Source organism: Anas platyrhynchos, chromosome 1 (assembly GCF_047663525.1).
Source record: "Anas platyrhynchos isolate ZD024472 breed Pekin duck chromosome 1, IASCAAS_PekinDuck_T2T, whole genome shotgun sequence".
In the NCBI taxonomy this organism is placed as follows: Eukaryota; Metazoa; Chordata; class Aves; order Anseriformes; family Anatidae; genus Anas; species Anas platyrhynchos.
Genome location: NC_092587.1, coordinates 119,204,664 through 119,230,688, shown reverse-complemented (window position 1 = coordinate 119,230,688; position 26,025 = coordinate 119,204,664). Strand labels below are relative to the sequence as shown.

The 26,025-nt window shown below is 38.9% G+C and overlaps 1 protein-coding gene across 4 annotated transcripts in view; it reads left to right on the top strand.

The window, feature by feature from the left end:
* Window positions 1-26,025, top strand: part of TAB3 (TGF-beta activated kinase 1 (MAP3K7) binding protein 3) — a 44,239-nt gene that overhangs the window by 4,314 nt on the left and 13,900 nt on the right. For 2 of the 4 annotated variants that reach the window (XR_003494666.3, XM_027449025.3), the window contains exons 2-3: window positions 21,428-21,616; window positions 23,080-24,529. Coding sequence is in view for 3 of the 4 variants with exons in the window: in XM_027449025.3 (XP_027304826.1) it covers window positions 21,515-21,616; window positions 23,080-24,529 (1,552 nt within the window). In the remaining variant the exon portion in view is untranslated. The remainder of the gene's footprint in view (window positions 1-21,427; window positions 21,617-23,079; window positions 24,530-26,025) is intronic. The other 2 variants (XM_027449027.3, XM_027449026.3) reach the window with 2 other exon arrangements.

Sequence of the window (26,025 nt, the reverse complement as noted above, 5' to 3'; positions counted from 1 at the left end):
TTGGCTGTATTCAAAGTTTTTTGGCCCAAAGTCTCATCTGTCCGAGAAATTTTTGCTGGTTTACAATGTTACAGACTATTGAAAATAGCTGGTGAAAGGCTTCTTTTATTCTTTGGATGTGATTGCATTTGTCACACAGTGTATAAATCCTCAAGTATAATTCTTTCTGTTTTGTGGGGAGCTTGTACACTGTGGCTTAACTCAAGCCACGGACACTTACTGCTAACACTTGAAGGAGTCAGGGATTTATGTTCTGCCTTGGGTTTTCGTGTTGGGCATGCCATCAGTAGTAGTTAGGAAAGGTGTAAGGGGTTCTGTATTTACCCAGACTTTGTGCAAATTCTGAAGGGAACTTAAAATTTGCCTTTCCTGTTGATGTCCTTGAAGATCAGCTTGCAGAATCAGTGGGCTGCGTGCTAGGTCACTTGTGGAGCGTTGCTGTTGAAATGTGCCTGCTTCACTTTTCTGAAACTGCTAAGATTGTGTTGATGGAGTAGTGACTCTCGCTGTAACGCTGCTAACATCAGGTCAAAAGTGACATATCCAGATAAGGCAAAGTGTTCATTTGGTACAGTTTTACTCTATTCCTTCATACTTGCTCAAAACAGTATATTAATAGGATGAATTTATACTAACGAGCACTTCTCTGTCAAATATTATCCTTCTCTTCCCCCTGCTGACTTGAAGGTGGTAAAAAGGAAAAAAAAAAAAAAAAACCACTTCATTTTCTGGGTAATTCTACAAGAGTGCCAATTGTACAAAATCAAGTTTTTGCTCCTATGTGGTCTGATAGTGTACAGATGTGACTTTACTAACCCTGAGATTGCTGAGTAAGTATTGTAACTGAACTCAGAACTCTTGTATGAGACATAGTTTTTTAAAACGGGACCTTTTAATGCTGTTGTAGGTCGGCATTGCAATTCACTAGTAAATTTCAAATGGACAGTGTAGGGCAACAGTTACTGTAGTCTGGAGCTCTGTTTTGTTTCCTGCTGCTAGAGCAGGATTGTGAAAAATGTAGTTGTAGAAGTTTGCTTACTATTCCTTCTGTATGAGCAGCAGTGTTCTGTGCAGGTATTTCAAAACAGATCTCACTGTCAGGCTGCAAATGGGTCGTGTGTTGTGAGCTTCTGAGTAACTCGTCAGGGTGATGTACGTGGTTTGTACTTTTTCTTGCTTCTGTGTTGAAGACATTAGTCTTCAGTGTGTGCCTGTGCCACTAGCAGGTAGCAGTGGTGAGATGTCTCTGTTCATGTCCAGCTTCCTTTTATGTTTGAGTGTTGTTGTTTTTTTTTTTTGTAACAAACCTGTTTGTTTTTTTTTTTTTTTTTCTTGGAATATCCATTTTAAAGGAATAGGGTGTAACTGTCTCTGTCATATCTGTTGCAGTGCAATGAAGTTTGAGATGTCAGAATACAGACTTAACTGCAGTCTACCTCTTTGCTTTTGAAGCCCTTGCTGGATACAGTAAATGCTACTTCTGCTTCAGAGAAATTCCAAGTCAACTAAGTGTTCTACCTGCTAGCCCTTTTAAGGCTTGGGAGCTGAGGTACACAAGGCTGAAGGGAGCATTAGGCCTAAGAGACCTGACTCAGATCAGGTTCTTTATCTGTCTTTAGAAAAGACCGTCTATTGTATTTTAAAGAGAGAGGAAAGAAAATAAAGGGTCAGCAAAGTTTAGTGTTGAAACAGTTTCCTCATCTAGGAGGAAGGGGTCTGTGAGAGGGAGATGAATGAGCAGCTTCTGTAAAGAACAACTTGGTCAAGTTTTCCAAATACAGGAAAGAAACTTGCTCTTCCAGCAACTCTTTAGAGCAAGCCTTGGTGTCTTTAGTTTTAAGTGGATGGCATCTCCCTGTACTGACACGGACATTGAGGGAACTTCACTGATCTTTGCTGTTGTTAGGCAGCAAGGCAGCAGAACCAACAACACAGACACTGCTAGTACTGTGACAAGCAGTACTTCTATTTCTGGAGGAACACACAGTCACTTGAAAGCTGCTTTTCCCTAACTGAGACAGCTTTCTGTAAAAGTTGTAACAAAAATGCATGACGGGTCTCCGAAGAGCATATGTTACCCAAGATGTGATCGGGGCAGGGAGGCAGCAGCTTACATTGTTCCGTTTGTATCTACACAGCTCCTGGGCTTTTCATTTGCAGAAGCCCTTGTGCAGTTTGTTCTCATGTATGTCTGCCTGCAGGTCAAAGGAAAGCTTTATTGAGCAGGTGTCTGATATCTGGTGGAGGATTCTCCTCTTGGAAACAATGGAAAAGACGACAGAAGAGCTTCTGCTTCTCTCATATTTTAAGGAATCCATATATTCTCAAAGAGAACATTCTGCATACTTTTTAAGGTAGAGGGAGAAAGCCTTCTTTTTATTGCCAGTCTTGGATGCATTGAACCAATCCCTGTGGAAATTACTCTCTATGGACTTTGCAAGAATTGCAAGAACTGGATGGGGGGGGAGAGGTAGTGTTAAGGCACTGGCAGAAAAGGACCAAAAGAAGTTGTAGCTATTCTTGCATGAATTCAATTTAAAATGAAATAAACAAAAAACCCCACCAAAGTTCTCTTATTTTTTTCCCTTCTATTGATTTCTGTTAAGATCTACATGATACTTTTAGTCCCTCTTTCTGTAGAGAAGTCTGAAGAATTGTCCTAATATCTCATGGTTTTTGAAAGGTCTGAAAGGTAAAGCTTTTTTAAGAACATACAGAGTGCTAGAAGAAGGGCAAGGGGAAGAAAAAGGCTTAAGCTTTTATGATGGTCTTTGATTAAGAAGGGAAAAATGTTATTAAATTAGTATTTTATTTTTTTTTCTTGTTTTTTTCCTTATGTGATGGAATACAGATTTGAGAGAGTACAGACGTGTCTTATAGTAAAGGCTGTGCTCTCATGACTGTCACAAATTTCTTTGGGGCTACTCTGAATGAATTTGCTTGAGCCCAAACATTGGTACATTCTTTGGTGATCACTCTATTCTCTTGCTCATTCACAGAATGAACATTTGGTGTTAAGATTTGGTAGTAGTAGTTTATAGTAAACCTTACTGGTATTTTGAAAAGTTTCTAAATGCTACTTTCTGAATAGAGCATGTTTATATACTTCATTTGCCACCGTTTGTTGTATTGCTGTCAGTAAAAAATGCTTATGACGACTGCCACATGCTTACATAAGCTGCACTCATTTTTAACTGAAACTATTTATGGCACAGGCTATTTAGTCTGTTCAGAAAATGAAAACTCCACATGCTTAGGGGGAATGCACTTAGACTTGCTAAGACCTTTTTTGTCTGTTTTCCTGTTCATTTTGTTGTTTTTTTTTTTACTGATTTTTTTCTTTTTCCGAGCAAGTATGGGGTATGCTTAAATGTTTAAGGCAAGTTATTTCTGAGTACAGTAGAATATTTACATTTATATGACGTTTACATAATTCACATAATCTTAATTTTTATTAAACTAAAGAAATTGAAAGCAGTCAGAGAAACATGATGGTTTTGCTTATTTGTTCACAAGTAGCAGTGGTCCTGTGTTGTGTAGCATGAAGATCATAGCTGCTGGTTACCCGGCGGTGAGTACAGCACAACACAATGCCATGAGAAGGTTGCCCTGTAGGCAGGCACTCCACATTACATTTGTTGGAGCGGTGGTGGTGATTTCAGCAGTGTCTTCCTGAAAAGCAGTAAAATAGTTGTATGGCAATTGTATTAGACAGTATTTAGCTGGGGTTCCATTAACAGTTACTTAAATTGCTAGCTATGAAAAAAATAATGTTTAAGCATTACATGAGTTTACCAAGGTACAAACCTCAAAAGTGAATTATAAGTTGTTATTAAAGATACATTAGAGTACATTAAGTCTGTTAGTTTTATTAAATAAGGTACAAACCCAAGATGATTAAAATATTCAGGAACTACCCATATAACTTTACAGTTTTCTAGTGATTAACTTTTCAGGAAGGATCTGTGAGGCTTGCAAACTTGGGCTTAGGTGTTTGATTTAATTCTTTCATGACACCAGGTTAACATCATATCACTGCCATGTATCCCATTGAAATACTGACATTTTTTTTCCAGCATCATACAGGTATGCATAGCTTGCCCTCTGTGTAAGTTTTCACTGTTTCTTGCTTGCTAAAATTCCTCCACAGCTCATCTGGATGTATAGGATAGCCTTTTTTTTTTTTTTCCTGTGGTCCTGGCTAAGAAGTTTTCCTGATTCTTGCAAACAAACAAACAAACAAACAAAAAAAGATGACTCAGGAGGGATTTCAGGGATGCTGAAACAGCCACCCCCCTCTCCAAGGCTTGGGTTCCTGTCTTGCTTTAATGTAGATCATTTGGATGTTACAGGGTACTGTACTGATTCACTTAACAATGTAAACAAGATTTCTAGTTTCTCATTTTCTCCAGTGGTCATACTGAGCATTTGAGACTTCCAGATACATTGGTCTCTTGAAAGGCTGCAGCTATGAGGTGGCTGTACTAACCCAGACAGGCAGAAAGATGCTAAAAAGAGCTCACAGGTGTATGGCTTGGACTGACCTAATATCAGAACAGTCAGATTTGTAGCACTTTTTGCCTTTACTTAAAGGAAAAGTCTGCTCCAGAGATATTCCTAGTGAGATCTTGTGATCATTTTGGTCTGACACTGCTCTCCCCCCTGGCTAACTGCTTCTGCCCCAGCATCTTTCATTTGTCCTGGCACAAGGCTTCATGTGGTTTTGAGGTAAATCAGAGAAGTGATCAGGGTTGAGCTAGTGTTTGGTGGTTGTAAATAAGAGTTCAGCTTTAATAATCCATTCGCTATTTGGTCCCTAAGCATTTGTTCAAGTGCCCTTGGGAGGAGCAAACAGACTAGGGAAAGGAGAAGCAAATTGCTGTATTTTTGCTGGATTAAAGTGATTATGAAACAGTCAGACCAGACTGCCTATGTGATAGTTTGCTCTTGTGGAAGCACCCAGTACAGCTGATGGTTTGTGCTGTATCATTTTATGTTGACAAATATGTCCTAGGACAAAGGTTTTTTTGTTCCTCCAAAACTTAATTCCTCAAGTTAGAGGTTGTTTTGTAGCTAATGCTCACTTGTTTCAATTTTTAATGTTTTTCAGAGTTCAACAACAGGAAAAGCCCATCTCCTTTTTGGGGATTGTTCTGTTGTGGTTTTTATTGTTTGTTTCAGTGTTCTCAGCTGTGACTGACACCCTATGCTGCAGAGAAAATTATAGCATTTGGATGTTCAGTATTCCTTTTACCTTATAACTGCCTATTTCTCTCTCTCTTCATGTAAGGGAAGTAGACTGCAGCCCTCAAATAAGCAGGGGTGATCTTAAGTTCCCTGTTCAAGAAAGTTTTCTCAGAAGCTTGCTATTTGAGTATAGTCAGGTTTAATATTTTTTGTTTCCCTGCTGTTAATTATTTTGCACTTCTGGCATTTGAGCAGTTTTTTTTTCCCTTTCTTTCTGGAAATATCATTCGTAGTTGTAAGTTCTAATATTATAGGTACTGCTAGCAAGTTAAGTCTTTCTAATGACTCCCAAATTAGTCCAGGTTATGTCTATTCTGTTATATAACCTTCTCTATAGAGGCATATTTGTTAACACCACTAATTGATAAAATAACTCAAAATATAAAGTAATAAAATTGAATTTTCAAATCTAAGAGCGGCTATCTGAGCAATTCTATAGATTGGGATGCATCATTTAGAATTCTTGTAGTGAGATTTCCTTTAATTCTTTGGCTCTCATTTGAGAGTAAAAGGTAATCATGTGAACTTCATAAGCTGTTTGTTGTAATACATGATTACAAATTCTCACCCTGCATACAGTTTAAACATGCATGTTACAGTTCTTTCATGATGATGTTCAGTTATTGGCAGCTGCGATGTATGTACTAAATACTTTGCTGTGTAGTCGATACTACAGTGTTTGAACTTGCAGCCTGCTTTTCTTCATGTGCAGTCTGTTTTCTGGAACCTGTTCAGTTAATCTGAGCATGTATAACTACATAAAGAATGTCTTTATTCTTCTGCATACTTGGAAATTTGTTGATTAAGGCAGTGACTCATTAGGGTATTTTATCTGTGTCTCCAGTTAACTCACTTTTCAAGTATGTAGAAAGCTGCTCTTCTGATCAAAGTGAATGGCTGGGTGTGGAAACATGACAAATTATCAAGCAAAGTAATTGGTATTGGAACATAGGTGTATCAAGAGCTCAGTATACATTTTCTTACAAGAACACTTAAAAGTGTTCAAATTTATGTGAATTTTGTTTTTAATTAACTTGAAAATCAGACAAAATCAGTAGTGAGAAGATAGATGAATTACGAGTAACCCCATAGGTTAAGCTGTTCACACAGCAGTGGAGAATTAGTTGGCCCTGAGTGCCCAAGGTCTGCTAAAGAGTCTGAAGAAGTCACTGGGGCTGTTTGGCTAAGCAGTGGGTGTGACTACTCACACTGTGACTGCAGATTCAAAGCATCAGGTTACAATGTTATTTTAATGTACTTGGGCTTCTGAAATCTACAAATCTGTAAGTGATAGGACAAGGGGTAATGAATGGCTGAACTTACAGAGGGGAGATTTAAGATGAGATGCTAGGAGGACATTCTTTACTGTGAGGGCAGTGAGGCACTGGAATGGGTTGCCCAGAGAAGCTGCAGATGCCCCATCCCTGGAGGTGTTCGAGGCCAGGTTGGACGAGGCCCTTGGCAACCTGGTTTATTGGGTGGCATCCCTGCCCATGACAGGGGGGTTGAAACCAGGTAGTCTTTCAACCCAAACTGTTCGGTGATTCATGCTGCTTCGTGCCCTTCATGTGTGTAGGGCAGATGTTGTCTGTCATAGGCTGCAGGGGAATACCCAGGTGGCAGTGTGTTCAGCTGGTGGGGGGTGACTGCAATTCATTTTAAATCTTAGATTTTTCTGCTGTGTAACCTCTTGTATACAGGACTACATTTGATTTGTGGAAAGGTATGACCTTTGTTTTTTTCCTTCTGTGTTCTCAGCAGATGATGTTCTTCTAAGACTCCTGGGAGTTAGACCAAGAGACCTGTGTTTCAGATTCAAATTAGTTGTGTCTAAGTGGAGAGCTGGATGTATTCCATATTGTTTTGCTCTACAAACCATATGCATACTGCCAAAGCTGAACAGTAAAGAAATTGGAGATTCATTAAAGAACTAGCTAAAGACTATTATGCGTATTATGCTTCTTTGCTGCAGCATCTAAGAAAAAAAAAAAAAGTGGTACTCTTACTAGGTGAAAGACAAAAGCTCTTGTAGCTTGCATCTGCAGCCACTCAGATCATGGGATATCTGTTATGCTCTTTCATTCTTGTGAAGGTGAATAGCGTTGAGCACAGCACAAATACAAGGGTAATTTTAGAGTAGTGTAAAGAACATTTCGGGCAGTTCGTTTGCTACTGTTCTACCAAGTTATCCACGGGACCCCACATAAGGCAATGGAGAAGTCTGCTAAAAAGGGCTGCGCTTGTGGGGGATGCATCTACCTTGAGCTTGTGGACAGCATCTTGTTTTAGGCACGTGAAATAATCCAAATGTCTTGAAGAGTAGAGTGAGTTTGTAACTATTTTAAGTTTGGGCTGTCTTTGAGCCTTTTTATTTTTTTCCTCTAAAGCAGGATTATGTGGGTAGCTTCCTAAAAGGGAAATGAAATCAGAGCAGTTTATCCTACCAGCCTTAATGGAGTACACCAGGGCAGATCAGTGTGGAAATGATCTGGCTTTAGAGAGATACTGATTGCTTTAAGCATTTAACATGCATGTTTAACTTGCGTTTCAAGGATATGCTTGATACAGCATAAAAATAACATTTTAAAAGCTAACATTGTGATTTTAGACAGTTTTGGATGAAATGCCTTAAAGTCATACCTATTCTTGGAAGTTTCAGAAAATGTGCTTTGTTCATTTGCAATGTGGTCAGATTTATACCTTTTTTTTTTTTTTCCCTATAACTGGACCTGATGGAAGTGAAGCTTGCATGGCTGTATGACGCTAAGAAGTTACAAGCAAAGTCAACTGTGGAAAGACTAGCTATTAGCAAAGAGTCTCTTTACCTTTATTTTTTTTTCTACTGTAAGCCCAGTTTTATGCAGCCACAGAGTTGTTTAACATGTTCCTGCTAAGATTTGTGATGCACGCTTCTACCACAAATTGTGTTAATCTCATCATCTGGCTCTGAAACTTTCTAGCCTGGTACCAGACCAACAAAAATAAACAAATGTGACTTGACTACTGATAACTTGCCTTTGCATACATACAATATTAGGGAGTAATCAAGGTGTCAGGACTGTAAGTACAGTTTTCCTTAACCTACTGAAGTCATGACTTAAAGGTCTTTAAAGGCAGGTAAAGCATGGTCTGTAGCATCATTTCATGCTGGTATATAGCAAAGTGATTGAAATGCATAAAGCTTCTAATTTAGAGATTATTAAAATGTCAAAAAAAGCAGTTTTTGGTCCTGTCATCTGTCCAGGGCTCATGGAAAAGCACAAAAGTTACTTGCAGTGTGAAGTGGAAGTCAATATTGTTGTGGAAAAGCTCAGTGTTGGTAGCTGCACTTTTACTGCTGCTATCTGTGGTCTCTCAGCATGCTTGCTTTGGTATTAAAATATCTGACTTAGTGCCAGATTCTCTGTAAGGAAGAGGACACTGAAGCTTATATCAAGTAAAGCTGCTGGTTACTGTTCAAGTCCTCTGAAGCTGTACAAGAATTTTGGCAGGAATGCATCAGTGCATCTTAGGATGAACAATTGTATTCGTATTCTGGTCTTTCCATTATCTATTTTGGCTGTCCTATTTCTGGCCTAAGGTTATGGAACAAGTGGGTCTGAAATATCTAGACTTCCTCATGGAGATTTGCCACTGAAGCAATGCAACAGACAGGGCAGCTACAGCTTTATCTGAGTATTGATTATTTAACCATTACCCTACACCACCCAGGTTTCTCTCTCCAACACCTGTAGCATAGAACTTGATTATGGAAGATGCTTAGGAAATCTCAAAGCTTTCCTCCCACCAGACAGACTTGTATCTTGTTAGTATTCTTTGTAGAGAATGAAGATGAATGTGGCCTTAGCAGAACAAAAATTGCATTGCATAAACAAAGATCTAATTTTAAGGTATTCTTCCTCCCCTTGCCTAAAGCAAAACAAAGTTTGATCTAGAGTTTATATCACATACGTATATGATATCTGGTTATATCTATATAGACATATATATGGTGGCAGATTAACCTTATTTTAAAGTATCTGTTGTGTTTCACTAGGAAATTGGGTACAGGAATTCCTCATATGCAACATGCCCTTAAGCATCGATGTTCCTATCTATCTATCTATCTATCTATCTATATATACATACATAATGTGTATAAATAATATATACACATTATTTATATATCTTAAAATATTATCGTATGAAAGTAAACATATATAGATAATACAATTAATGCTGTATGTCACCTCTTGTGGTCTGTCATTGTGACAGTCTTATGGTTATTCATGCAAAGAGTTGTTGGAATGTATCACAGAGTAGGCAAAGTCCATGTTACAGTTTGGTAATAAATTCTTCTGGCGTGATACAAAAGATGGGCGTGCTGCGTCACTTGCCCACCATATTTTATAGCACTTAGTCACATCAGAGAAATGTAGGCAGTTAGTGTAATCTTTGTGCTGCTCTGTATTGACTCCTGTCTCTTCCGTGTTTTTTCTGTGTTGGCCCCCTCCCTATTTCTGTCATATTTTTTTGTTCCTGTTTATGTGCCTCTCCACTTCCCTCCTCTGTTTCCTCTGTGTAGAGTCATATCCTCCATTAGTGTGTGTTTGCTGTGGATCCTGAAAGCAGGTTTTCTCGTCTTCTCGCTCAGCTCCTTGTGTTTCTAGTCTAGTGTATTTCTTCTAGTTTAAGGTCTCCAGAGTGAGGGTAGGCTGGTAGTGGTCAGGCCAGAAACAGTTGTGTAGGTGCCTGTGCTTCCCAGGACCCCATTATTCTTTCTGCTTTGTAATCTCTCAGCTTGTTGTTTTGGGTGTAAGAGTTCCAGTGCATGCAGTGCAGGGGCAGCCTTTACAATAGATGTTGCTTTTGGCACCGTTGTCAGTTACATGGGCTGCTAATAAATTTACATAAATCATTTAAATTGAAACTAATTCTGGTTAGTTTCTTCTTTTCTCTCTGCATTAGAAGGAATGCTTCTTGACAAGTAGAAATATGTTTTGCAATTGCTTTCTTTGTGGTGCAGCAAAATTTGAAAGTTTGAGACAAGTGCTGTTACAGAAATTGTCTGCATCTCATCCTGTAGTGCTCTTCTACATATGCAGTTTTCAACAAAATAGAAATCTTTGGGTTCAGCTAGTGTTCTTAACACAGAGTATTTTCAAGGTTTGTCATATAAAAACTCACGGGATGCATGTCAGAGGAATCCTACTCGTCTTGTTATTTTTAATTTTCATTTATGACATTATTGCTGTTACCTCTGACAATTTTATGATGGCTATTTCAGAAGCAGGAAACCCAATCATTTATTTGAAATGGTTGGCTTAGAACTCTTTCTCTTCTTTTTATCTACTTTAATTCAGGCTTATTTAACAATGAAACTTTATTTTGGAAAGTTTCTGTTGCCATTAATTGCCCATCCTATTGCTTACTCATAGCATGGTTAAGTCGGAAGAGTGAATTTCCATCTTGTAGTTGTTGTAGCTTTAGCTGACTCAGAGAGATGGCCAAACTCTTATTTCACAGTGAAATTGTTTGCCCTGAGCCACCCAAGTAAATCAAATAGCTGGTTCAAAATTGGGATGGTATACCACTGAATGCATGAAGTGCAGCTGTGTGCCTGTACAGAAATATCAGCCGTCTCAGATGACTAACCTGATTATGCTGCTTCTGCTCTGCAGACGGACAATAGTTTCTTTCAGTTTTATTGCTAGCAACCCGTTTATTTAGAGCAAACATTTTAACAGGGAGAAGCCTGAATCAAAGGGTGAAGGTGAACAGAAGTGAGGGAGATGTTGAAGCTAATTATGTGAGTAGCAATATGCATGTGTAACAGTGGATTTGCGAGTGTAGTTTACTCTAAAATTTTATTACTTTTATATGACAAGCCAAGTGACACATTCTTATTCTTAGATCATGACTGTTGTCTTCAGTCTTCCTGAAACCTCTGGCTTGAGGAAATAGTAACGAGTCCATACTTACTTCTGCAGGAGTTCAGTGTTTCAATTTGTAGAAGTCTCTTGTCGGAGTACTCACTGTATTTTGACCAGTGTAAATGCATCTTACGACAAAGCCTGCTCTGAATATCTTACAAGTGAATGCTAAGTGTGGCAGTTAATTTGTGATCTGGGAGCAAGAGCTGATGCTGAGGATCATTTACCTTGTGTAGGAGCTGTCAGACGTCTCCTTGTCCGGGACAGCATTAAATTCCTGGTAGGGACTCACGCTGGTGACCTGCAGACACCTCTGCCTCCATAGCAAAGCTCGAAGACATGTATTCTATGAGGAAATTTAATGTCACTTTTGAGAAGGAAGCTCACTTTCTGAAGCAGTTACGTATTAAACAATGTTCTAGTGGCTTTGCAGTTTGTTGGACATTGGCTTTTAGTAACTGTTAAACATGGAAATACGGATGGGCTGTACCATGGATTTGAAGTAGACGTTTTCTGATACTGTTAGTACATGTTTAATTTTATATATTCTTGGAAGGGAATATATATCCTTTCTGGCTCACTTTGACTCCTAAAATAGGATGTGGCAGCCACTCCTCCCCCATATAATTTTTACACTGCATTTAGTAGGGCCAACATTTGGAGTTTGTGAATCGGGAAATCTGACAGCGAGCTGATTTACTGCAGGATTTTTTCCAGCCACAGCCTGTAGTTCACAGCTATTCAGTCAGTAGTTGTACGTCCTGGCAAGGAGGACGATTCATCATCCTTATAAATTTTGGTACAAACGTGATACTTGTGATAAAATCTCATGATTATCTCTGTGACATACAAACTCAGTTGTTCTCACAATTTTGTTTGACCTGGTACTCTGCAGAACTGTTGTGGAAACTATTATTTGCTGTTTAGTAGCATTATTCCAGAACTGTCTCAGTGCCTTGTAAACCTACAGGGTTGTAACTGTTGTGTAGCAAGAGCTGCTTCTAGTTGCTTGGGGGAGTGAGAGAACCATACATATCTAATGAAGTATTTCATTATAAACACGGGAAGGTTACTAGTATCTTCTTGGTAGTGGAATTACTAGGCAAGTACTTCTTAGCCACTTGCTAAAAAGATTATTATTTTTCCAGTTAAGTAGTCTTCTCATTATCCTTTGGTTCTTACTGTGAAGTAATTAAAAGTACTCTGTATTTTATGAAGATTTGACTTGTATTTAGGGTTAAGATGATTTTGACTCCTTTTCTTTTGTTTCTAATCATGACCAAGGCCACAGAATAATGTATGACTTGTTTGGGAAACAAGATCTTTGTACTCTACATAATAAATCCCTTTCCACCTGGTAACATGCTGTCTCAGTGCCTGATGTTTTTGTTTAATTGGTGTCAACACTGTGACATTTTTGGTGTCTTTTATCATAGATGGAAGAGGAGGAATAGTAGATAGATAACACTCGTCCATTTAGATGCTGACAGCTTACAAGGGTGACAGACCATAATGAAAGGGAGAAAAGCAAAGCAAATACTAAAGCACACAAAGCAACACAAAATAGGTTCCTAAGAGGGAACAGTGATTGATTATAACTTCTGATTTTTTTCCTAGCAACAGCTGTCACTGAAATGCTTGCCCACAGACCACAGAAGAAACCTAATTATGCTTTAGTCCCATCCCCAGGCAGTATCCCTGTTGTGTGAAAAATGGATTTCCTTCTTCCAGGTTTTTCTTGCCTTGGGATTGTATGTTGCCTTTTGTGTGATGAAGACAAATCACATTGTATTTCCATATTCCTCATTTATTGAATTTGTCAAAATAGTTTTCAAACATGGACAAAATTGATCATTGCATAAATGAATAAAAAGAAGAGAAGGAATATCTTGATTGTTTGACACTCCTGTTTCATCAGTGTGAGCTAATGGTATTATTGTCGTGCCCGCTTTGATGAGTTACGCTCCATTTCGGTACTCTGAGCTGTTCTAGGCCATCAGGTGACACACCTGCGAAGTTGTTGTATGCCATATGCACAGTGAAATTGAATCAAGAATTGGCAAGTGAGATTGTGTAACTTTACCCTAATTTAAGAGACCAATTGGTCAGCAATTTGTCAGTTTTATTTTTAGTTTTATGTTGCCATATACTTCTTTACTATGTTTCCCTTTGCCTTCCTGCCATCCAGGAGCTTTTTGAAGCTGTTGGCCTTCTTTCATACAAATGAATGAATGCTCATCATAAAACAGCTTGCCAAACCACTCAGCTGTGGTTTTTAGTGACTTAGCCGGTCATTTACTTCAGAGCAAGTGACAACAGCAAGCTGAGCTCAGCTTTAAACATTGACTGCTTTTCTTTTTTCTCTTTGTGGAACTTACTATGTCTGTATGAAATGACTAGATAAGCTCAGTGGCTAAATGTTATATTGCTTTCTAGCTGTTTCCAGGCTGTGAAGCAGTGTACTCCAAAAGCTATGGGATGTGTCACCCAGTAAATAAAAAGGCTTCTGTAACAAATGATCATTGTGATATATGTGGTGTGGGAGAAGTTTTTAGCTATAAATAATCTTAAAAATTACCTATTGCAGAGAAAAATAATTCCTGTTTTTTTTTTTTTTTTTTTTTTTTTGTGATAGAACATGTTTAAATAGCATGACTGTGGGCCTAAAAACAAGTGTGAGAAAATTGTATTGGAAATGCTGTAATAGCTTAGCTTCTTGTATTTGATTTCTTTAACGATGTTCCAGCTAAAAATCTTTATAAAGTTGTTACATGGCAGTAAAAAGCGTTTGCTTTCCTCTGCTACAAGAGCAATCCAAAGTTGGATTGGGGCGTGTTCTGACACCCATGGGACGGATTGGTTGTTTGGTTTTATTTATTTGAATGGTTCAATCAAGGGAAGCTTAATGTACAAAACTGTTTATTTCATTGTTCCTAGTATCATTATAGTGTGACTTTAAACCATTTACAGCCAGTTGAATATTCTTCTGCAGGCATCTTTGAATTGAAGCCAACAGTGGTTCCAGAGGCTACTCAAGGATTAGAGGTGTGATTATGTGATTGCATCTGCAGCCAGGTCACATGCCAGGCATGTTTACAAGGCTATAATTGGGTGCAGATGCCTATTAAACAGTAGGTATGTGTGGGATGGGATGGTAAAAAAAATAAGTTTTTGCTCAGTTGATCCTTGGTGCAGAGAAACTCAGTTTGAATCATCTTAAAATTTTAAGGTCTTTACTTATGCAAAATGTTACTTTAAGCAAGTGCTTTTTGACACCTTAACTGTGGTTTGTTTGCAGCCATTGTTGGAAGCACCACAGTAATTACACACCTCAACATCTTGAGTATTGAAATACAGAAGTGGAACTGGGATGTGATCACATTAGCATTGCAGGCCTCCCTGGCCCAAACCACGTTTATTTGTTAATACCACAATGTTAGTCAAATACCTTGTCTACTTCAAAGTCAGTGCTTTCTAAATCTGTTGGCTGAGCTAATTCCTTTCTTGTTTTCTCCTGTTTTACTACTGGCATGCAGTGTATCAGGAGTATTCTGGCCTTTGGAAGTATGTAACTAGTGTGGTAACAGATAATAAAGTCTGAGTGTAATCATGGCAGTAGTACAGATGGGGATGCCGATATTCAGTCGCTCTGTTGTGGTTTTCAGAGAGTAATATTGTGTGGACTGTGGGCAGATGACGTGGAGCTTGAAGTTTCTTCAGTTCTGGCCTCTTGCTGATGGTGCCTCTCCTGTGCTCAGCTGCCCATCACCTGTCTCACATTGCCACAGCTTTGTGCTGGACACACAAGGCTGTGGACAGAAAGCTGTTGTGGGTGGCTTGTAACTCGCTACGATGGAACTCATCTCACTGCTTTTTTTATGCTGCCTCATATGCAGTGAAGTTTAGCATCCCTGGGGGACTGTAGCCAAAACTCTGGAGGACTTGGGAGTAGCTGGTTTGCTCACTGCTGTTCTAGGAGCTCACCTGGCATTACCCCTAAGCACTCCTTGCAGAGAGAGTAACTTGTTTCAAGAAACTGTAACGAATGTGTTCCCAGTCCTTTACCAGTAACATAGTTTCCAGGGACCTAACTTGCCTAACTTTTAGTTCTCTAATATTAATAAATGTTTTGGAGTTGTATTTGAGTGCTGAAGATGGAACAGGTGATGTTTTACCATTGGGAGAAGTGGGTAGTTTCTCTCTGTCTTTTATTTTGCCATAGCTTTTAATAAAGAAACTTCTACTAAGTAGGCTAATCTCTTTAATGCACCTTAAATACCTTTGTTTATGCTAACGTAGCACAATGAAATCGCTTCTGCTGTTGGGAAGATAATAGATTACTTTGGAAAATGTGTTACGTGCTTCCCCTGTGGAAGGGGAACACCACAGTTCAGAATGTGGATGACTTTTTTTGTAGGATTATTTCCATACTATCTGATGTCTTGAATTTAGAAATCTGGAAGGAAGTAGTCATGAAACATGAACGTAGATGCTTTTAATAAGCAGCTATGGTTTTCAATTATATAGATAAAGGCATTTCTTTTATACAATGTTTTTTAGTTCCTAAGCACTCCGTGTACTGTGTTCTTCTAAAGAGCTTTTCAGATTAGAAGTCTTTTTTAAAGTTAATCTCAAAAATAAGTTACTCCCTTTAACTTCAACAAAATAAGTAAAAGTAAGTAGGAGAAATGCAATAACAAAGGTAATTTGAAGAACTTTTTCTTCAGGTATCATGACCAGAGAAACACAGTTTGTAATTATCTCTCAGAAAAAATATGATTCATAGCACATATTATCAACTTCTTTCCATTTAATAAATTTTGGGGTTTGAGTTTGCCAAGATGGCAGGTGCCCACCATGCTGTGTTCTCATTCCCTTTCCTCAGCTGGAGAGGGGCTGAAAATACAACGAAGCAACTCACAGGTTGAGGTAAGGACAGGGAGGTCACTCAACAATTACTGGCATGGGCAAAACAGACTTGGCTTGGGGAAGATTAATTTATTTTAGTTACTTATTTCATAATAACAATAGTGAGCAGTGCAAACTTAAAACCAAAACAAACAAACAAAAAAACCTGAAAACCCCTTCCCCTCCCAGTCACCTGCTTCTACGTCCTCCCCCCAAGCAGTGCAGGGGAAGGGGCAATGGGGGCTGTGGTCAGTCCCTGTCACTTCATCTTGGGCTAAGATGAAGTGGGCATCAAATGGCTACTCCTTCTCAGTCATTCTGCCCCTGCTCTATGTGGGGTCCCTCCCACTGGATGCCGTCCTTCCCGAACTGAGCCTGCGGGGGGCTGCCCACAGGCAGCAGCCCTTCAAACATGACTCCATCCCATGAGGTCCATCCATCCCCCAGGAGCAAACTGCTCCAGCATGGGTCCCCCATGGGTGGGCGGCAGCTGCTGCTGCATGGGCTACTCTCCACAGGCTGCAGCTCTGGCCCGGGGCCAGCTCCTGTGGTAGCACTCCATGGTCTGCAGCCTCTTCCAGGCCACATCCACCTGCACCACATGGGCTCCTCCATGGGCTGCAGCATGGAGATCTGCTCCATGTGGGACCCATGGGCTGCAGGGGTACAGCCTGCTCCACCAGGGGCCTCTCCGCAGGCCTCAGGGGAACTGCTGCTGCCTGTCTGGAGCACCTCCTGCCCTCCTGCTGCACTGACCTGGGGTCTACAGGGCTGCTTCTCTCACATTTTCTTACTCCTCTCTTCCAGCCACTGTCACACAGCAGTTTTTCCCATCTTAAATCTGCTCTCACAGAGGCACAAACTTTGCTCATTGGCTCAGCTCTGGGCAGTAGTGGGTCCCTTTGGAGCCAGCTGAAACTGGTCCTTATCTGACATGGGGCAACTGCTGGATTCATCTCACAGAGGTCTTGAGTGTTAAACTTTTGTTCTTTTGTTTAAAAAACAAACAAACAAACTATATTTTTCTTTTCAACATGATCTCATTTTTATTTACATTGCCATTTTTTGGTGAAAATATATTTATGTACTTACCCAGATTAATGAAATTGTGTTTTAGAATTTCACATTTTTCTGCTACATCCATTCCTGCCTTCGCTCCTCAGTTCTCCCTCTATCCACTACATGAGGAACAAGTAAAATTCCTATTTGGGGAAGAGTACTCAGACTGTTTTTGCTCTTCTGTGTAGGCCAGAGCAGGAATAAAGGTCATAAAACGCTGTCATCACTGTTACTTAGAAGTCTCATACCTAAATGCCAGAAGCGAATATGAAGAGGTATGAGTTGTTGGTATTGGCAAATTATATTTTGATGGCAAATTATATTTATTGTAGATCACAATTAGGAATTTCTGTCGAGAATTTGGATTGTATAACTGTTTATTGGATTTGCTATTTTGCATTCACTGGAAATGAGTTTAAATGTCACTACAATACAAGTCGCTTTTGCTTGGTGAAGATGTTATGTATGCTCACTTCATTCGCTGATGTGTATCTAATATTTGTTTTTATTCTGAAGTTTCTATAAGTAAGAAGTTGGTGGTAGTTTACTGTTTTGTCCGGCGAAATTTCATGGTACATCCACACTGAAGTTCCAGAGGTGTTCAGACAGACAATCTGGTGCAGGTGTTTGAAGGAAGCACCTAGTGAGCACTGAAGTAGGGGGAAAAAAAAAGTCTCTCTCACACACATGCTGCATGCATGAATCTGAAATTTTTCCTCAACACCTTGAACAGTAATGGTGAAAAAGTGAACAAAAGAGAAAACATTAATTTACAAAGATTGGGTTGAGTTCATCTAAACGCCATTCAGTAAATCTGCTTCTTGTCTATAAGTGTCAGCATGCATTAGATTAGAAGTTAGGACACCAAAGTGTAAGAACTACGTTTGTGTAGTATGCTGAGGAAAAATTGAGGCTCTTTACCTGTCTGTACTTAATCCATCTGTTTTCTCATCTTTCTAATCTAAAGATTTAAACAATCTTTTAAGATGAAGGAATTTGCTTAAAAGGTACAATAGCACGGTGTCTTTGAAGAGTTGATTTTTCTATAAACCGATTTGCTTACTGGTGTGGTGTGGTTTGGGTGGGGTTTTCCTCTTATCCTTCAAGGCACAACTACGGTTATACAACTCATAATTCATTTTAAGTTGATGAGGCTTTGTGAGAAGCTGTCTCCCAGATAGCCTTTTTCTGGGAACTCACTTAGGAATCATTTCAGTTGTTGCATATGTTGTAATTGCATGGTGCAATTGCATTGTAAGCACACGCCGTTACATAATTTATAAACTTTCACATCGTATGTATTTACCTCATTTGTTTTTCAATTAGATCTTTTTGATGATTCATTTATCTTTATTTTAGGTGACTTAGTGTTTAAAAATAACGGTAATAAAATAGATTTTCTTCTGAACACAGTGTGGGGGAGTAACAAGATTATAGTAATTCTGGTTTTTATTCATCCTTCTTGAAGAGAGAAATTAGTTGTTTAGTGGAAGTGTGGACCCTGGTTTATTTTATTAACTTATAAAATTCACAAGTGACTTTAGAGAAGAAGATACAGGTACTGTTTTCCCACCCATACAATTTAGTCATGTAAAAGGTGTGGAAAAAATACTGGTGGAATTGTTTAGGACCAGAGTGATGCTTTGCATAAGGTCCAAGTTTCACTAGTGGCTGCCAAGGCCATTTCTGTGTCTTATCACAGCAGGACCAATTCTGCAACAATATCCTTTAATGCTTTTGTTACTACAACTTCAATGTACATAGCAGTGTTAATTTATTTCATCCTTGTGAATTACTTTTCGGCTAGGATCTAGGTAACCTCTGTGCGCTTTTGAAAGTTGCAAATGAAGTGACTTTTGCTTTCATTGCAATTGTGGGTTATTTTTTGATGTGAACTGTGCTGTGAACTTTCAGTAATAATAAGGCACCTTAAATGTAGCGCACCTCAGCGTGTCCCTCAGCACACGCATGCCATGAAAGAGGGAGCCTCAGATAGTTGCTGTCCTAGGCTCTTGCACCTCAGCAGGAGCTCCTGTCCTGTCTGCTCCTGTCTGTTGCAGCTCCCTTGTCTACACTGTGAGGTCTGCTCTTGTCTCACTGCTCTGCTTGCCTGGTGCCATGCAGTGACCTGGGATGTGAGTCTTTTGTTCCCACTGGTTTGGGCCACTTAGCCTGGAAAATGCTGATTCAGGTGTAGGCAGGTCAGATAGAGTAGGCAGATGTGTGCTCCAACATATGGCTGAAGAGGACTTTGTGGGGTTGACTGTAAAATAAATGTGTAAGTAAATAAATCCACAGTTGTGCAGCCATAGAACCCATGGAGTTCTGAGTGTTTGTGTGTTTGTTCTCACGAGAATTATTTCAGGTTTCTTGTAGACTTTTCAAGACTAGAGGATTTGACTCTAAAATGAGAATGGAAGTTTCTCTTATCCGTTATTTGTGGTTAGAGAACTCTGATTAAATTCCTATTTGGCTAATAGCTGCCAATAACTGAGGGTTACACATCTGCTCACCCTAAGTATTCAGGAGTTGTTGGAAAAAATGTCAAAGGGAATGTTGGATTTAGACTAGTATTAAAGCATAGAAAAGCATTCTATGAAATGATGCAAATTCCCAGTCTGCTTTCTTGTGTTACATTTGAATTGATGTTTGAAGAGAGAAATGATGCACTATGATTATACAAGTTATATTTCTTGCAGTATATCTGAAATCATGGCAGGATAATTAAGATCTCGCTGTTTTTATTTTTTTTAATTTTTCTCATTTATTTTGGAAGAGTATGATGTGACAGGTGTAGTATTGGATACTAGAATGCATCAGATAAAACAGAGCAACCCTTCCTGCGAGCACATGTCATTTCATGATTGATAATGTTACTTGAGGGCTGTCCACATATGTAGCAGCCAGATAGTGAAGCAGACTTCTGTTTTGTGTTGTTGCTGTTCTGCCACTTTTCAGTGAAAGGAAGTAATATTTAGGAAGAGGTAATAAAAACAAAGGCCTGAGTATTGAACATTTAAAACAATACAAATCCCTCCCCCATTCTCCACCAAACCTTTTTTTCTTTTACCCTAAACCTGACATGTTTTATTTCTTTGAAAACATGTTTTATTTTCTTACTTAGTCAAACTAAGAGACTTTCTTAGGAAAGATACAGGAAGCTGTAGGAGATGATTATCACATGAAGGTGTGAAGGTGTGCGGATGTCTAGGCTGATTTGTTGTACTTTACTAGTTTTCTGTTACGAGCTGAGCTAACTACTGAAAAGACAACTCTGGAGTATGTACATTATGTACCATTCAAAAATTCCACCAAGGCAGAAATGTGAATGTTTTAAATGGAGAGAAAACTTTGGCCTTAATCTAGCTAATGATGAACACCCTAACTTGAACACCCACTCTGCTGGTATCTTTCATTTTCATTTTTGAAAACGCCTTTACATTCTCCCCAGTTAAAAATTCAGCTGAATATTACTGTTGGAAAGACAGAGGCTATTTCATGTACCATCTCCATGCAGTGTTCACGTGAATTTTTGCTGAGACTTAGCTCTTGGATGATTACTCCTCTGATCATGAGCAACAAGTGAGGAAAGCATTTATTGACTCAGATTGTATTTGTTGTCTAGCATTTCTTTGGTATTGTAGTTCAAATCCTGTATTTTTGCTGTTGAATGCAAGAATCCTGAAATGTTTTTTGTAATTAATTATGCTGATAATTAATAGGTGCTTTACAATGATCTGAAATAGATTATTATCATAGGCCTAAAAAGGACTTACACAACAGGATTTAAACATAGTTTAGTTTCACAAAAATTCCTTCCAACTCTTTGAATTTACAGCAATGTAAGGAGTTTATGCCCCATTACTAGAAAATTATTTTAAAATATTTGCGCTACTTCTAGCCCATTATTTCTGGTGCAATGTGAATAATAAAGATACGTGTGCTCCATGACCTCAGACGTTTCCACAAACTATTCAGATTCTCGCTGGGAATACTATGTAAGTAATCTATTACAGTTCTGTTTTATACAAGCCAGGTTAATTAAAGCCATGCATATATGGTACCACAATGGGACTAAGTAAAGAACTGAGCTAGCACATTCCAGTAAAATATTGTGTAGATACACCTGTGCTATGTTAACTGTTTTTGGATTAGAATTTGAGAAATGATGATTCCCACTCTCATGCTTAAGCCATCGTCTCTTTATATCTGGATCTAAAAATGTACTTGTCATTGCAGTTGGGGAAAGGAAAAAGAATGGCTGTGATAGCTTAAAAATAATTGGCTTCTTCTTATTACAGAAAATGCCAGAAGCCTCAGAAGATCATAATCATTGGAAGGCCTGTTGACTTCTGTTTTTTGATAATCTGGAACATCATCAGTCTGGCATGGCGCAGGGCAGTCAACAACTCGATGTGCAGGTACTCCATGATCTCCGACAACGTTTCCCTGAGATACCTGAAGGGGTGGTATCTCAGTGCATGCTTCAGGTATGGTGAAGAGTTTAAAGGTGCCTATGTACTTCTGTTGTTGTAGCATGAAAACTTCTTAGTAGTCTACTTGGAACATAAATTCTCATTCTTCTGGTTTTATTTTGAAGGAGTAGAAGACTCTGTTACTTGCTTTTTTATTCTGTCTTGTACATACAAAATGTTACCATTCCTCCACTTGCATTTGTGTTTTATTGTTGTTTTTTGTTTTTCTTGCTGGTTATTCATCCTTGCATGTGTGACTGTATGGACACAGGATTAAGGAGAGTGGCTAACAGGGTGGTTATTAATGATGGCTTCATCAAGAAGCATCAAGAACATAAGTATGCTGGAGGAGGTTTTAATACAACTCCTTCCTCCAAAATAAGGAACTGGCTTTACCTAAAAACTTAAAGTTTTTCAATCTTTGTGGCATGGATGCTGAGGACTGACCTGATGAAGTTTTTTCGTATGAAGGCAAGTGGCTGATGTCTTGGGACTGTGGTTCTGGTTATTATTATAAGGTCTGTCTCCCAGGTGTTCTGTTAGATTTGTGTGATACATCTGGATATTCCCACTGACCATTGGAGTCTAGCAGGGGAGCTTGACAGGAGGGGGAAGTAAGCAGGTAGAAGTATCCACAGAGTGAGAGTCATATAAAGTTAAGTGCTGGACTATTCTCTTTTTCTGTCATGTTCAATTGTCTTCATCTGAAAGGATGCTGAATGTCCGTGTTAGCCTGGTAGTGAAATTTGGTGAAGTTTTGACTAAGTCTTCACTTTAGTATTAAGATATGAAGCTAAAATGGATGAAGAAGGGAAAAGGGAGTTCCCTATTTTAAACTGATTGATTCATAATTTAATGTTTGTATATTCAACTGCTGGCATCACAGAACAAATCAAGCTCTTACAGGGGTTATTTGGTCTTTCCCCTGATGTGTGAATAAGCCTTTTTTTTTTTTTTTAAGCTTTGAGCCTGGAAATCTTTAAGACAGTTAAAACTATGTCATAATTATAAGGGGCCTTTAGGTAGAAAAGTACTCAGCTAAACTGTAAAATAAAGGTAAAACAATAAACACATGGGTAAACAGTAAATTGATACCTGCATCTCTGCTTGGACTCTTCAGAGTGTGCAATTTTGATCTAGTTTAATTTTATTTATGTTATTAGAAATAATTAATTGTGCATTCCTGTTCTTTGCAGAAGATGCATAGAGTTAGAACTTTTAATTTCACCAAATCCAGACTTGATTCTTATACTGTAGCTAGCATTACCATTGTATTTTGCTAGATGCAATGTGAGCTATGTACTACTTGCTATGACCTGGTAGGTAAGATCTTTATTTCAAAATTCATATCTGTGTCAACTGCTATGAGGTCTGCCTATTGAGGCTTGATTGCAGCTTCAGTTGAATGCTTGTTGAACTCTTAGCAGTGGCTTTTTCTTTTGCCATTTAAGAACACAGGTGTCCCTTCTTCTTCCTAGAACAACAACAATCTAGATGCCTGTTGTCGAGCCCTCGCACAGGAGAGCAACAAATACTTATATATGGAGTACCATAGTCCTGATGACACCAGAATGAATAGAAATAGCCTTTTGCACATTAATCTGGGTATTCATCCTCATACCAGCTATCATGCAGGGGATGGAGCTCAACTTAATGGTGGTCGTACACTGGTACATAGTTCAAGTGATGGACATATTGATCCACAACGCACAGCAGGTAAACAACTGATATGCTTAGTTCAAGAACCACATTCTGCTCCCGCTGTTGTGGCAGCTTCTCCTAATTACAATCCATTTTTCATGAATGACCAGAATAGAAATGCAGCTACTCCTCCTCCACAGCCACCTCCACAGCCATCTTCCATACAACCAGGAATGAACACGTCTGCTATGCAAGGCCCTCCCACGTATATGCACATACCTCGGTACAGTACAAATCCCATTACTGTTACAGTATCACAAAACCTCCCATCTGGACAGAGTGTACCCAGAGCTCTACAAATTCTTCCACAGATTCCAAGCAATCTTTATGGGACTCCTGGCTCTATTTATATTAGACAAACATCTCAAAGTTCTTCAGGACGACAGACTCCTCAGAATACACAGTGGCATTCGTCACCACAGGGCCCAGTTCCACATTATACTCCCCGTCCTCTACCTGTGTATCCACATCAACAGAACTACCAACCTTCTCAGTATTCTCCTAAACAACCCCAGATCCCTCAGACAGCTTTTCGATCACCACCGGCATCCCAGTGTCCCTCTCCTTTTGGCTCTCCTCAGCACCAAGTTCAGCCTCCTCAGCTGGGTCATCAGAGTTCACATGTCTTCATGCCTCCTAGTCCTTCAACTGTCCCACCTCATCCATATCAGCAAGCATCCCAGACTTTTCAAAAACAAAGCGGTCACTCCGTGTCGTATCTTCCTCCTTTTGCTGGACCTAGTTTATCCAAAGGTTCCATGAACAAAATAGAAATTACAGTTGAGCCACCGCAAAGGCCTGGGACTGCAATGAACAGAAGTCCTTCACCAATAAGTAATCAACCATCTCAACGAAACCAGCACCCGCTGTATGCAGCCACTACTCCTCCTACAAGCTCTCCATCAAGAGGTATGTCGGGTCAACCCAAACCTCCATTTAGTGTTAATCCAGTATATATTACGTACACTCAACCAACTGGACCTACAGGTGCACCAACACAGTCTCCTCGGGTAATGGTATCTCAGCCAAACCCAACTATTTTTAAAATCACAGTAGGTCGAGCACCGACTGAGAATCTTTTAAATTTAGTGGACCAAGAAGAGCGTACTGCAGCACCAGAACCTATTCAGCCTATTTCTGTAATCCCAGGATCTGGAGGAGAAAAAGGAAGCCATAAATATCAGAGAAGTTCTAGTTCTGGATCAGATGACTATGCTTACACTCAAGGTAAATGCTTTACCCTTGCAAATTATATTATTGTAAAAGGCATTTTTAGCTTGATTTTGCTACTTGTTAAAGTGGGAAATATCGAACCTGTACAGAGAAGAAGACAAATCATGCCAAAGATCATCTAATCAGTTTGTTCTGTTTTTTAAAATTGTACCAAAGTTTAGTTGAATACATTAAGAATTTCTGAGGCTCATAAAATTACTGTGCTTTTGACAAAAGAAAGGGCATTTCTTAAGAGAACACTAAAATGAATGAGTGTATGCCATGTATCTGGTTTGTAAATTGTGAACCATGTCGTAAATTTACATGTGGACTTTATTACTTTCTGTTTGAAGAACTTTGCAGTACATTTAGTTGTTCAGTACTAGGTGCTTTATGGAACTTGAAGCACTAACTTCTGCAAGGAATTTTATTATTTGTTTTAGCTTGAAGAGTATGAAGTAAAAGAGGAGAGAGGATTGCAGCTAAAATTGCTTCTCATGTCACTATAAATTGTTTTGTTTTGAAGGGTATTAAAATAATTATTTTGAAGAACTTGATCAAAAGCTCACTTGTTGCACTTAAAGTTTTCACAGAGGAGGAAAAACTTGGTAGACAGATTTTAGGATTTGTGTTCTGCTGCATGGGGACAGATTATAGTTGGTCTTAATGCCATGTGTAGAGTTAAATAATTTACTCAAGAAAGATAAACACAAAGTGGTGAAAACTAAACTTTAGATGAAGACTGCTTTTCTGAGGGTAACCGGCTTTCTAGATTTGAAATGTTTGAAATGGAATAAATGAATCACTCTGTAAGCATTCAAACTAATCAGTTGGGGTAATGACAGAATGATAATCAACAGCAGATATTTAAAGAATGTACTTTGTTTCTAAATTTGTGTTTGGAAAGAAGAGTCTCTATTCCTGCATTGCTCCTGCATTGCAATTCCTGCATTGGTTTCCTTTCACTTGAGACAGCTGAAATAATGGTTATAAATCTGTTCTTGATTTATTTTGCTTTCTGTTTATTGAGCTATTTTAACTCATCGACAGAGCTGTTTTGTACCTGGTAAACCCAATTAGAAACGTTATTTTGAGAGAATGCTAGTAGATCTGTAACTCAGGTCATATGATTTCTTTGGTAATGTTTGTTTTCCAACTTCACAAAAGGTAGTCATTTATGTTTCACATATGTTCTGAAATGTAGAAAGCTGTTTTTGACTTCTGAATCTGTGTCTAGATTTCCATGTTTGGAAAACAATAAAACCAGCTAGTATGTGCCGTTTGGGCTGTCTGCTTTTGTGGTAATACCACATCTGGGGCTTTGTTAGCCTTTGGTGTTGCTGCACTGTGAACTCTTAACGGAAATAAATTGTGGAAGAATAAATGTTATACTCTGCTACCACTGCGGAGGCCTGAAGAGGAGTATACTTAACAGCTTAATTTTCTTCTGAATATGAACCATTGTGAAAACTGTTAACCAAAAATCCATTCTGGTGTATGTACTTCTAAGG